General features: G+C 40.6%; 2 protein-coding genes across 7 annotated transcripts in view; one reads left to right on the plus strand and one right to left on the minus strand.

The window, feature by feature from the left end:
* Window positions 1-13,806, minus strand: part of FGR (FGR proto-oncogene, Src family tyrosine kinase) — a 665,433-nt gene that overhangs the window by 216,698 nt on the left and 434,929 nt on the right. The gene's annotated exons all lie outside the window — the stretch shown is intronic.
* Window positions 1-13,806, plus strand: part of FAM76A (family with sequence similarity 76 member A) — a 70,951-nt gene that overhangs the window by 10,286 nt on the left and 46,859 nt on the right. For 3 of the 4 annotated variants that reach the window (XM_042440848.1, XM_042440846.1, XM_042440845.1), the window contains exons 5-6: window positions 529-615; window positions 1,148-1,279. In XM_042440848.1, coding sequence (XP_042296782.1) covers window positions 529-615; window positions 1,148-1,279 — 219 coding nt within the window. The remainder of the gene's footprint in view (window positions 1-528; window positions 616-1,147; window positions 1,280-13,806) is intronic. The other variant, XM_042440847.1, reaches the window with a different exon arrangement.

Genomic DNA, 13,806 nt, shown 5'->3' on the forward strand with positions numbered 1-13,806 from the left:
TGTCTGTCTCTCTCTTTCCCTCACTCCCCTCCCCACACACAAACACATGCTGTCTGTCTATTTCTCTTTTCTTTACCCTAACATACTTCGCAAGGTAATTGTAAGGACAAAATGAAATGTGTAAGGACAAATGGAAGGTGACAACAATCATATGTGACACACCACTTTCCTAATGCACACTGTAATTTTTTCTGCTATAGTAAGAAGAATCCAAAGTAGTGTTTTGGAAGATAATAAAAGTATCTAGATACCCCTTCATACAGGTTAGATAGCTGGGGAACAACTGAGTTGTGGAATGTCATTTCTTTATCTTGTTGTAAAATGTTTAGCTACTGAGCATGTCCAAGTTTTTTAAATGAATGCATTGAAAGTCATAAATCTTTGCTTGACTTCAAGAAATGCTACAAGAGCTTTTACTTCCAGGATTTTTGACAGGTATTAAAAACAAGACAGTACCCAAGAATCCTGGTGTGAAATTGCAAAGCTTTTAGCATTTTATCAGTGTATGTTTTTTGTTTCCTTTTGCAGGCAGAAAACATTATCTACATCATCTATTCAGAATGAAATTCCAAAGAAAAAGTCCAAGTTTGATACCATATCAACCAATGGGGACAGGTGAGACATTTAAATTTTGGAAGTGCAGATGGGAAGTCAGATCTGTTGACTAAAAATAAAGAATTTAGAACAAATATAGTTCTTCTGGAATTTAGGGTTCTTGTGGACCCACCTTTTCAATATGGGAAGAACATTTGACAACAGACAATAGTTTTATGGTTGTACAATGCAGCTTAGACATTCCAGATTGAAGGTTTGGTTCAGACAGTGCAGAATAGATATATATATATAAGAAAGAGAGAGAGAGAGAGAAATCAAAGAAAGCTGTGGTCAAGGAGAAGCATGTTAAATCATTCAAATTTCCCCCTCTCTTATTCTGGGAGAAGAAAAGTCCCAGCCATCTCTTGAGATTATAGCCTCTGTTCTGCAGTTGTGCAAAATGTGTTGGATTTTTCTGATCGAAAGAGCAAAAAAATGAAATAGCAGGATAGGGTTCCGCAGTTTTTTTCAGGAAAGAATGAGGGAGCTAAGGTTAAAATTTACTTTCTTGCTGTGCATATTTTCATTCCTCCCTTTCCTCTCTAATTCTCAGCGTTCCTTCCTCTCCCGAGATGCTTTGCCCCCCTATCCAGAGTGCCCCGTCCGTGTTGGTGCAGTGGGCTGCTTCCCAACAGAGTCTCGGTGCCCATGATTGTCCTGTTTCTCAAGGCACTGACATCCTGAAGTGAGATCACATATTTTCTCCCCTGTTTCGTTCCCAACCCTGGGAATTGTCTCATTTATGGAAGTAATCTATGCTAATGGATTGCCTCCTGGAGCTCATCATGCCTGAGCGTGAGCCAGAACATCTGAGTGTATCTTTATGAACTGTTAATCACTTGCTAGACATTCTCATTTACTTCTCTGTCACTTCTTCATTGTCTTTGGTAGCTACATATAGACATATCAAGGCATGATATCCATAATGTGCAGTGGCAAGGTTTTACTGGATATCAATCACAAACTTATTCTCTGGGTGCCAGTCCTTTTATAACCAGAATGGCACTAATCATGCACAAGAGGGGAATGTCTGTAGATTTGGAAATACCCCAAGAACTGCAGAAGTGCAAACAATGTGGAAGAACAAGGAGGGAGTTTCTTAAAAATAGCCTAGTGGGATTGAGCATGCTTGGTGGACTCTGAATGCTGACAGGCTATTTTAGATGAAGCGTCCTCAAAGCGGGTTTAGGAAAACACTGTACCATCTTGTTACAAGACCTTGTGCTTTTAGATGCCTGAAGCAGATGGTCAAATGACATGAAAATGCCTTAACTTCTTACTGTGAGCAGCCAAAGACATCTAGATGTTGCAAACAGAGCTTTCTTATATCAACATTTCAAGAATTCTACAGAGTGATGTGGTTCTCGATTTGTAAGGGAAAGTTTTCATAGAACAGTTTCCCTCTGTGCTATTTACATGATAGCACTGCAAGATTTTATAGGAAATTCCTCTTGTTTTTCTCTCTTTTCTCCTCCCTTCATCATACCTAGCTTTTGCTTATCTATGCTGTTGCTATGATGTTGTTGGGACATTCTGCGTGGGCAGCCTTGGGCTTGGTTAAATTTTTAAGGGCCATAGTTTAGCGTAAGCTTTCATGCAGAAGATTCCAGGTTAGGTCAACAGACTGTCTATGCAAGGCTTCCAAAAGATTCCTGTCTGAAACACCAGAGAACTGCTGCTTCCCAGAGTGAGCCATATTGAGTTAAATTGGGGCTTGGGGGGGGGGGATAGTTTGACACAGCGTAAGATAGTCTCACTTAGGTCTCTGATGCTTTCCCCAGTGGTACTAAGGGCAAGAAGTATATCTTATCCTCTTTCCCTCTCAGCCTTGGCTTGGCCCCCACTGCTACCTTAGTGAAGAATAGTTGTTGTATTATTTTAGGAACTACAGGTGCTCTGACTTGGTCAGAAAGACACTGCTTCCTAGACAGTTTATTCTGTTTCCATTGTTTTTATTTATTTTAAATGGTGGCATCATGTCTCCCAAGGCAGTTTATGATCCATTCAAATCATAAAGTTAGTGTAGATCATTCTGGAATGCATCCTGTTGAGGCTGTCAGCCAGACAACCTCTCAGCAAAACATTACCATTTGGCATCTTTTTTATCATAGATATGAAGCAAAACACTTTGGGATACCTGGAACCCCAACTCATATTCTCTGTAAAAAGTGGACTTTATGGCACTAGTATTCCACTTCTCAGGTTCCTTTCCCTCTCATTATTTCTATGTCTAATGTTAATCATGCCACAAGTGCTGTCTGTCTCGCACTCTTGCAGCATGATGCCACATCCAGCAAACTGCACACAAACTGCCAAAAACATAGATTGTACATGATGAAGTGACTTGTTCCTTTTATGTAAGAGTGCTCTGTGCTGCTGTTCATACAGAAAAGTCCACAATAATTGTGTGAACAGAATGAATAAAAGTTGCATTATAAGCTGACACTTCAAGTTTTTGAACGCTTCAATTTAGTGTGCTATCCAGAATTTGGAAATAGTACTTTTTTGAACTACAGTTCCCAAAATTCTCTACATTTGACATGCTGCTTAAGAGATACTGGGAGTTATAGCCTAAAAAATAACTTTTCCAAGCTCTGGTGCTACAACTAATTCTGTAATTGTGCCACATCTTTTCTCAAGTACAAGCACAGTTTTAGCCACTCACGTAAATGTTGGGGCATTTGAAACAGGAACAGGGAATAAGTGCTAAATTTCATTGGTTTAAAATGGGACTTAAGAATGGCAACAATATTACTGGCTCTCAAATCAGTTTCTTATTTCAATAAGTCTTGCCTGTCTTTTGAACAGATACTGGGACCTTGCTCCCCTATATATCTGTGCCACCTCAAAGGTTCTGTTGACCCCTGCTCCTCTCTTTTATTTATCCCTTGATCACACAAACATCTCATCTTTGTTTGAAAATAGAAATATAGTATGACCTCTGTATCCACAGGATTGGTACCTGCAGTTTCACTTACTTGTAATCCATGGATTACAAGTAAGTCTGTAAGCCCGCTTCGATCCAATTGGGAGAGGCAGGGAAACATAAATAAAAATTGTATTATTTGTTTATTATTATGGATGCCGCCAGTAGCTGGGGTCCTGCCTTGCCTTTTCATCATGCAAGACAGGGAGGGAGGGAAGAAAGGAAGAAAGCAGTGCCACCAGTCAGTTCTTTTCTTCTCCCTGCGCACCCCGCTCTGTCCTTGCCCACTGCAAGATGAAGAGGATGGAGGCTGTCCCCATGACATCACCTCCCACTTTGCGCAACAGCCAGCCAGCCAACAGCATGTGCCTTGACCGAACCTGGCTCACCACCACCTCCAGTTTGTATTTCTCAGCTGAGGAAGGAGATGAACACTCCTTCCTCTGCCAAGAGAGGCACAGGGACACCAGGCTACATAAAGCTGTGTGTCACTCTTGGTGATGGGCACCACACTCTCACAAGCAACAATGGAAAGAAGGCTGGCAAGCCAGCTGGCTAGTTGCTCAGTCACTGCACCCAAGGTGAGCGGATGCAAAGGAAGCAGTAACCAAGCGACTGGCTCCCTCCTTCCCTCCCATTGGTCTTCAGTAGCTCCCTGTGCACCCCTCTCCATCCTCGCCTATCCCCCTCCTCATCAGTCCCCCCAACAGTCTTCCAACAGTCTTCCTCATCCCATGACCAGTGAGGATGGAGAAGGGTTCATGGGGAGCTAGCCTCCCCCTGCCAGGATAGAAAGAGTGAATGAAGGCAGACAGGAAATAAGGAAGAAGGAGTCAAGTGGTAGTGCTGCCTTGTTCCCTCCCTCACCATCTATCTGCTGCCACTATCCATGCTTTTACGTATCCACACAAAGTCCAGGAATGTATCCACTGTGGATAAGGAGGTTGTACTGTACATTGAAATCCAACGAAATTTCTCATTCAAGCTCAGACTGATCTGGGGTTTTATTAGTTTTTAATAATACAACTGTATACTAGAAGACCATTTTCTGTGCTGATACTTTGTTTAAAGTCCATTATGTATGTAAAGAGTATGCAAAGTATATTACAGAGATTACGTACAAGTGCACATATATTTTTATGTAAAATACAGTATCAGTTGCATTTCTATCCACCAGACTCAAAGTGGCAGATGTATCTATATGTGTGTATACTTTTATACTTCTTGTTAGCATTTAGCAATAGCATTTATATTTCTATACCCCTCAATAGTGAAGACAGCACTCTCTAAGCGGTTTACATATTTACAATTTCTGAAGAACTTTATTTGGAAGGGAATTTAATTGTAATTAACATGGCTTCTTGTAGTATCGGTTCACTACCACTAGGGAGCAGAAATAACCCAGCAGAATTAAATTGCAGTCAGAATTCTGGTTTGTGAGGATTATGGAATACTGTAGATTCTTCCAGCAAGCTCTCCAAAACCCCAGCAGGCCATATTCTGGTTGAACTCAGGTCTAGGCCAAATCTGGCGCTCCTCCCAAATGTTCTTATACCATTAATGACTTCCATCATTTGTCGCTTTTCCAGCTTTTGTATCCCACCCTTCAATTTTACAAGGTTGGAATAGAATCTGCCATAATGGATTTTGGAAAGCTGTTTGTTGACTGTTATGTTTAAATAACAGAAACTGCTTTCAGCCCATCTTGATCTGAAATTCAGTTTCAGAAAAGTCTTCAGGGTTGCACTCTAGGAATGGGTAGGACCAGGGACAAACCCAGATACCAGCACATTTTCACTGAAAGCTCTTATTGCCAGTAATTGTGCTTACTTGTGCATTTTGATGTACTCCTACCCAGTGCAATATACACAGGTCTCAAGGTCCAGTTCTAAAGAAAGAGAAATTAAGGCTGCATGGCAGAAATAATGCAGTTTGATACCATTTTAACTGCAATGGCTCAGTGCTATGGATATTATGGGATTTATAGTTTTGTGAGATAATTAGCCTTCCCTGTCAGGGACCTCTGGTGCCTCCTATTAAACTGCAAATCCCAAGATTCCATAGGATGGAGCCATGACAGTGTCAAATTGCAGTATTTATGCAGTGAGAAGGCAGCCTTATTTTCTTTTGATACAGTGTTGACTCATAAAACTCTTGGTTACATAATTTTCCATCAAGATGGATAAGATTGTGTATGGGCTGTCCCACATGGCAACTGAATATTTCTTCATACAAATAAATTCCCTCCCATAAAAAACTAGATGTCAGGAAAAGGGTTATAATTTAGCTTTTTCCTTGCTGAGTGATCTTTTTATGTGCAGGGGGTTGTTTTGTATGAATAAGCATTCAGTGGTGGTGTGAGCCCTCACTGCAGTGTGAAGTTCAACAGCAGTTACACAGATTAATAAGAATGAGAGCCTAGTGATTATGGCAGACTATTCTTGTAGCTTAGAGTCACAAGAATCCCCCAGTTGCTGGCTCGAAATATCTGGGCATTATAGTTTTGTTTTTGTTTTTTTAAATATTTTCCTCAAGCTGTAGGTAACAAGTTGTGCAAGTCTGCCGAATTACAATAATCACTAAATAATAGTTATTAAATAATCACTAGGTTCTTGTTATTTTGCGGCCTGGCAAGGTAGATGTGACCCACATGAAGCTGAATGTCAGCATCACTTCTGAGGAATATCATTGTCAGTGAGCTCCATCCACCACCACAGGGAGGTGTCAGTAGGTTTGGGAGAAGCCCCAAGGTGTACAGAGTTACAAAAGTCTTAGAAGTCTGGATGGCCTGAAGTGTCCCGGGAATGTCCATTGTTATCTGGGTAGGAGGGACATGATTTTGGGGGAAATGGCTGAATTCTCAAACTGGAATTTTCTATGCTGCAGCATTTTATTTTACATTTTACATTTTATTTGATTGTAAAGGTGGAAATCTATATTAGGGTGCTATGCTACTGCCTGATCCTATGAAGAATGAAGGAAACCCACAAGAGAAGCCGTAACAGTGAAGAAAAAGTTTGAGGGAGAGAGGGAGAGTTAACACTTTACCTTAGCAATTGCTTTATTGGTTTGCCCTTTTTGTGTTTTGAAAATACATTTTAGTTAAAATACATTAAAACAGCTGTATATATCTAAAACCTATGGCTATTAGCTGAAAGTAATTAAAATTAATTCCTAATTAAATATTAAATTCATTGAAATGTTCCACACTCATTAACAAATAGAATCCCACATTCATTCTTGATTAGTATTAAATTTATATGGTAAATGAGCCTCAAATATCCTTAAAACTGAGGTGTATTCCAGGCTTCCGGGTGGGGAGCGGCAGCCCGACGGACGTGTTTTCAGGAGTCTCTGAAAACAGCCCTCCACAGAGACGTCTTCTCCTCCGTTTTTTCCAACACGGAGAGAGAAAAACTTTAGGCATGGCATTGCCTAAATGAAGAAGCTCTGCTAGTGCCAGCGTTGCCTGCTTCAACCTCTTCCTAAACGGGAGGGATTCGAAGTGGGCAAAGGACAAAGAGCATCGCCGTTTCTGTGGGAAGCCATAAGGCACAAGAGTTGCCCCCAATTTTTAACTAAAGAAGAAGTGGAAGAATTTAAGAACGTTGATATAAAAGCCTCCAGTGACTGAAGAGACAAGATATCTTCAGTTAAGACTTCACTACGAGAAGAGATAGAGCCAAAGAAATGGCATGGGCGTGAGTAACCTACTTTGAAAAAGATGGAATATCCACCTCCGTTAGTTTTATTTTGCCAATTTGACATTTAATTAGGAGGTTGGGATAAGAGGAATGAACTGTTTGTATAAAGTTAAACAAATAAAATTTAATGAATAAGAATAAGAACTCTCAAAAACTGGAAAAAAACTAAAGTTTGCTTGAAAGGAGTAACACAGCTGCGAGAGATTTGCACCCAAACAGCTGAGAGTAATCAACTGTGTTGAAGGGGAGCAGAGATTGAAAGTACAGGTTAAAGCTAAGAAAGAGACTTAAAGAAACAGCGGGGAAAGCAGAGGCTAAAGCAGCGGAGGGTAAAGCAAGGCAAACTTATGGAACTATTATAGTGCTTTACTTTATTTCCCTTTGCTATAAAGAACCTCTCAGAACTGGTGGGGGAAAAAATAAGTTTTGGTTTTTGAAAACGGACTAGACTAGAGTCCTGGCAACAAGAACTAAGCCATCCTAATATATATATATATATATATATATATATATATAGTTTGTTTCTTTCCTTGAGAGTTTGGAGGACGGCTAGGAGAAGCTTGGAGGACTTGCACCTTCAGGTGGGGTTTATTTGACTCTACCTACTGTAAGAGGAGTTGGTGAATCCCTTTCCCAAAGGAAAAAGAACTGGGACGCGTACTCTGACACAAACTAAGCCATCCTGATATATATATATATATATATAAAGCTACTTTTTTTTCTTTCTTTCTTTTCTCCGAGAGGAAACCCCAACAAGGGTGAGCAATTTATGGAAACAAGGAACTCTCGTCGCAAGAAAGATACAGCATCTGAGTAAGAGTTTATTTGTTTAAAGATTTAAGCGGAGAAAGACCCAAGGAGACAGCGGGGAGAGCGGAGGCCAAAGCAGCGGAGGACCCAAGGAGACAGCGGAGAAAGAGGAGGCCAAAGTAGCAGAGAACCCAAGGAGACAACAGAGAAAGACCCAAAGAGATAGCGGGGAGAGCGGAGGCCAAAGCAGCAGAAGACCCAAGGAGACAGCGGAGAAAGACCCAAGGAGAAAGCAGAGGCCAAAGCAGCAGAGAACCCAAGGAAACGGCGGAGAAAGACCTAAGGAGACAGCGGGGAAAGCGGAGGCCAAAGCAGCGGAGGACCCAAGGAGACAGCGGAGAAAGACCCAAGGAGAGAGTGGGGAAGGCTAAAGTAGCGGAGAAAAATTTAAGGCCAAAGCAGCGGAAAAGACGATCAGTCTCTTAAGGAGACAATGGAGAAGGTAGAGACTAAAGTAGTGGAGAAGATCTAAGGAAATAGCGGTCAGAGCGTAGGCCAAAGCAGTGGATTAACAATGTATACAAGGAAAGCAAAGCAAGATTCAGCCTTGCAGAGAAGACCATCATTGGAACCACCCTCTAAACAACCACACCAGATGACTATGTTAGAAGAACTAAAAGAATTGTATCTATTAATGAAGGAAGATATTAAAGCAACACAAAGGGACATAGCAGCAATGAGAAAAGAAATTAAACAAGAAATAAGGCAGGAAATAAGATCAGAATTGAAGGATATGAAGGAAACTTTAAGTAAGGCAATGGAGGACATCAAAAAGATGGAAAAAAACATGGGAACAATTGAAGACAAAACTGACAAAATTAATAGAAGAGTGAGAGATATTGAAATAAATTATGAGAAAGATTTAGATGAAAGAGCAATACAAGATTTAAAACAAAGAGAAAACTGCATCAAAATACGAGGATTGAAGGAAAAAGAAAATGAAGATTTATACGAATATTTGACACCTCATTTAGCCGAATATATGGGAGCAGATTTGGACCAATTTCAATGGGAAATAAGTAAAATGTTTAGGATCAATTTAAAGGTGGCAAAACAAAGAAAATTGCCTAGGGATATAATTATCTACTTCACAAGGAAAAAAACTACAGATGAATTTATTCTTTTGAGTTACGAAGACAAATTTGAAGTAGAGGGAGAAGAACTGATTGTCTTTAAAGATATACCTGCCAGAATCCTTAAAAAAAGAATGGAATACAAGCCACTTACAAATCTTTTAAAAAGAAACAACATAAATTACAGATGGAAACGGCTAGAAGGAATCTCTTTTAGATTTAAATCAGAACAATTTAGAATCAACTCAGTGATGAAAATGAAGGACTTTTTCAGGAAAAATCGTGAAATTTTGGAAAAAAGATCAACAGAATCGGAAGAGGAGGAAAACAAAGAAGAGGAAGAAAAGGGAGAGGAAAAGGCAAAAGAGGATCAAGAGGGTCAAAAAGGCCTAGAGGAAAGTATAACAAAGTAAAAAAAACATAAAATGCAGAAAATTAAAATATTATCCTGGAATGTGAGGGGAATGAATTCCCCTCAGAAACGCAAAAAAATCGCACACGACATAGGAAGCATACACACCGCCATTTAGTACGTATACAATACGTACTAGGGTTAGGAAGGGGCGGTACTTCCGCACCCCCCTAACCCTAGTACGTATTGTATACATACAAGATGGCGGCGCCCCTTCTACATGGGCGCCGCCATCTTTACGTACTGGACGCACAGCGTCCAGACGTGTCGCGCCGCTTGTGACGTAGCGAGCGCGCCCCTGGCCCCTCGCTACGTTGCAAACGCGACTTTAAAAGAAGCTCCATTTTGGAGCTTCTTTTTCGGTCCGCTCGGGAGTCGGGCCGTGTGAAGGCTCCGGCTCCCCTGCGGACCTACTGGCGGCGGCGGTCTGTACCCCGCCTTAGTTAAACAAAGACTTGATGTTATTAGTTTACAAGAAACTCATATTAACAAGAAAGATATTCATTTGTTAAAAAATAATAGACTGGGAAATGAATTCATAGCAAGCACTCAAAGGAAAAAAGGAGTGGTCATTTATGTTAATAATAGATTCAAAGCAAAAATAATTTTCACAGATAGGAAAGATGCATTTTATGCAAAATTGAATTCAGAACTTAGAAACTGTAACTATGATAAAGTGTTAATAATGGGAGACTGGAATGGCGTAATCAATCCGGAACTGGACCGTCAATCTGAATCTAAAATTAAAAGAACACAAGGGAAACTCCCACAAGCTTTTGAGAAATTAGTGGACGAACATGCTTTGATAAACGTTTGGAGACTTATGTACAAAGAAGCTAAGGATTTTAGGCGGGTTACAGACCGCCTGTTTGGGGTGGGCTGCACCCGCCCCTTTCCCCGGTGTATCGGGGCCTCAGTGGTCAGAACGGCAACCGCTGAGGCCCCAATCCGCCACTTTTCAGGCTGCAGGGAAGCGGCAAAACGCCGCTTCCCCGCAGCCTGAAAAGGGGTGTCCCTGGGGCTTCAAGCCTCAAGGACACCCCGCGGCGGCGGGGAGGAAGAGAAAGGGGCCGCTTGGCCCCTTTCTCCTTTGGTCCGCTGGGCGCAGCCGTGTGAAGGCTGCGCCCAGTGGACCAAACCAGGAAGGAGCTCTGAAACAGAGCTCCTTCCTGCTCCGCGCTAAGGGCGCACTAGACGGAAAGGACTCCCCTTTTTAACCCTAGCACGCGCGGAGCGCGTACTAAAGTGCCCGTTTGTAACGGGCCTTACTTTCTTTTCAGAGAGACATAAAAGCTTATCCAGAATTGATTTCTTTATGGCCTCTAAAACACTCTGTAAAGATATAATATCCTGTCCGGGAATGCTGCCAGCAGACACTTGACAGTAGCTGATAACAGAGCCTTAGCACAGTGGAAGTGAAAGTAAAGCAGACCTTGCAAGGAACCAGTCTGAGAGCAGTCCAAGAAAACAAGCCGAGTTCAGAATTCCAGAAGTCCAAACATTCTAAGAGTCAAGCCGAAATCAGGATACCGAGAAACAGCGTTGGTCAAACAGTCCAAGGTCAAAACAGCCAAGAGATAACAAAGTCCGGTCCAAGGTCAAGGTAACAAAGAATCTAGATACTAGGAGCTAGCAGCGATCATGCAATAAACTCTAGCAACCAGCATTAGTCTCTCTCCCACTTAAGTAAGGGAAACTCTCCCTCGTGCCACCTGAGGCTGGTTGGCTAATTGCCTCTCGGCAATTCTCTGTGATCTGCGCCTGCAAGCACTCTCAGCTCTTCTCTCTTTGAAAGAAGGCACCTGCATGCAAGCTTCGTCCCCAGAGTCCCCACTAGGCAGTGGTACCATAGAAGGTCTCTCTTCGGCACTAGGACCTGGTTGAACCTCCTCCTCTGGGGTTGGAGGATCACAGCTGGGACCTGGCAGGGCAGGAACAGCACCTGGTGTTGCCTCAATCAGCCCTTGCTCTGGAGGAAGCTCATCCTCCGAGAGCTGATCTTGGCTGGCCATGACATATCCATGGACTCCCAACCTAGAACTATATCCGATCATAACCCCATTGAAATGCTGATGAATTTAAAACCAACTGAATTTCTATGGAGATTGAATACCTCCCTTTTATTTAAAGAAGAAATTCTGAAAAAAGGAAAAGAAATGTTAAAACACTACTTCCAAGAGAACATAAAAGATGACATTGACATAACTACAGTTTGGGAGGCGTCCAAAGCAGTCTTAAGAGGCTTTTTTATTCAACAAAATTCAATAATAAAAAGAAGGAAAAGAGAGAGGTTGAACTTACTATACCAAAAATTATGACAGAAAGAAAAAGAACTACATGAACGTGCAACGAGCAAAATTGCTAAAAAGGAAATTAAGACACTTAAAAACAAATAGAATTGGAAGAAAACGAAGAAATTCAAAACAAACTTAGATATATGAGACATTTTTTTTGATAAGGCAAATAAACCTGACAGGTGGTTGGCCTATAGATTAAAAAAACAAAAAGAAAGAAACATTATAACAGAGATTAAGACCAAAGGAGGTAAAATGACAATGAATCAATCAGAAATCAAGGAAGAATTTAAAAATTACTTTTCTAGTTTATATAAAAAACATCAAATATCCAAAAGTAAAGCAGAGGAATTTGTAGATAAGGCAGGCTTTGCCCCATTTAATGATGAGCAAAGAAATATCTTAAATGGTCAAATAACCATAACAGAAGTAATAGAAGCAATAAAGAAAGGCAAGAAGGGAAAGACGCCAGGCCCTTACAGCTTTCCAATAGAATATTACCAAAAATTTCAGGATGAAGTAATGTTACCACTTAAGATGACTTTCAATGCTATTGGGATTCAAAAATTTCCGGAATCATGGAACAATGCAAACATCACCCTGTTATTAAAAGAGAATAAAGATCCAGTGGACATGAAGAGCTATCGTCCAATATCTCTTTTGAACGCAGACTATAAAATCTTTGCTGTAATCCTTGCCGAGAGATTGAAGAAAGTGTTAAATACAGTGGTACCTCGGGATACGAAATACCCAGGTTACGAAATTTTCAGGATACGAAAAAATCCCATAGGGAATCATTGTTCCGGGTTACGAATGTTTTTTCGGGTTACGAAAAAACTTTTGGTGCTTTTTTCGGCTTTTTCGCACGGAATCGCGGCTTTTCCCCATTAGCGCCTATGGCAATTCGGCTTACGAAGGCTTTTCGGGTTACGAAAGCGGCCGCGGAACGAATTACTTTCGTAACCCGAGGCACCACTGTACCTGGATTTCCAAAGATCAAGCAGGCTTTTTACCGCAAAGGCAGATTAAGGATAACATCCGTGTCATCATAGATGTGATTGAATACTTCGAAAGCCACAAGGAAAAGAAATTAACACTGATCTTCACAGATTTAGAAAAGGCTTTCGATAATGTTAGTTGGGATTTTATGTTTACCATGTTAGAAAAAATTAAGGCCAGTCCAGTTTTTGTTAAGTGGATTCGGGAAATTTATAACAACCAAAAGGCAAGATTAATCATAAATCAAAGCAAAACAGCAGAATTTAGGATTGCCAGGGGCACGCGGCAGGGGTGCCCCCTATCCCCTCTCCTTTTTATCTTCATCCTGGAAGCTTTATGTAATACTGTGAGAGATGAGAAGGCAATCCAAGGTGTTCAGACTAAGAAGTACAAATTTAAGCTTAGGTCATTTGCGGATGACATTGTTTTTATATTAGAAAACCCAATGAAAGGAATTAAGCCCTTGATGGGTATTCTGAAAAATTTTGAGGAAATTTCTGGTTTAAAAGTGAATAAAGGGAAAACTGTAATAACAAAAAACATGGTAAAAAGTGAAGAACAGGAACTAATGGCTAGAAGTGGGTTGAGTATTGAAAAGGAAGTCAACTACTTAGGTATAAAAATAACAAAAAAAATACAGATCTTTACCATAATAATTATGAAAAAACATGGGGTAAAATAAAATTGGATCTAAAGAAATGGGAAAATTTACAGTTGTCTCTTCTGGGGAAAATTTCAGTAATACAAATGAATTTACTGCCCAAATTTATGTTTTTGTTTCAAGCCATACCTGTTCTTCACTCTCTCAAACCTTTCAAAAACTGGCAATCAGATATCTTAAAATTTGTTTGGAGCGGGAAGAGGGCAAGGATTAATCAAAAAAATTTGTGTGACTGTAAGATCAGGGGGGGACTAGGTTTACCCAACCTGAAATTGTATTATTTTGCATCAGTACTAAATTGGCTTTCTACCTGGATATTATTAAATGATGAAA

Source organism: Sceloporus undulatus, chromosome 9, assembly GCF_019175285.1.
Source record: "Sceloporus undulatus isolate JIND9_A2432 ecotype Alabama chromosome 9, SceUnd_v1.1, whole genome shotgun sequence".
NCBI lineage: Eukaryota > Metazoa > Chordata > Lepidosauria > Squamata > Phrynosomatidae > Sceloporus > Sceloporus undulatus.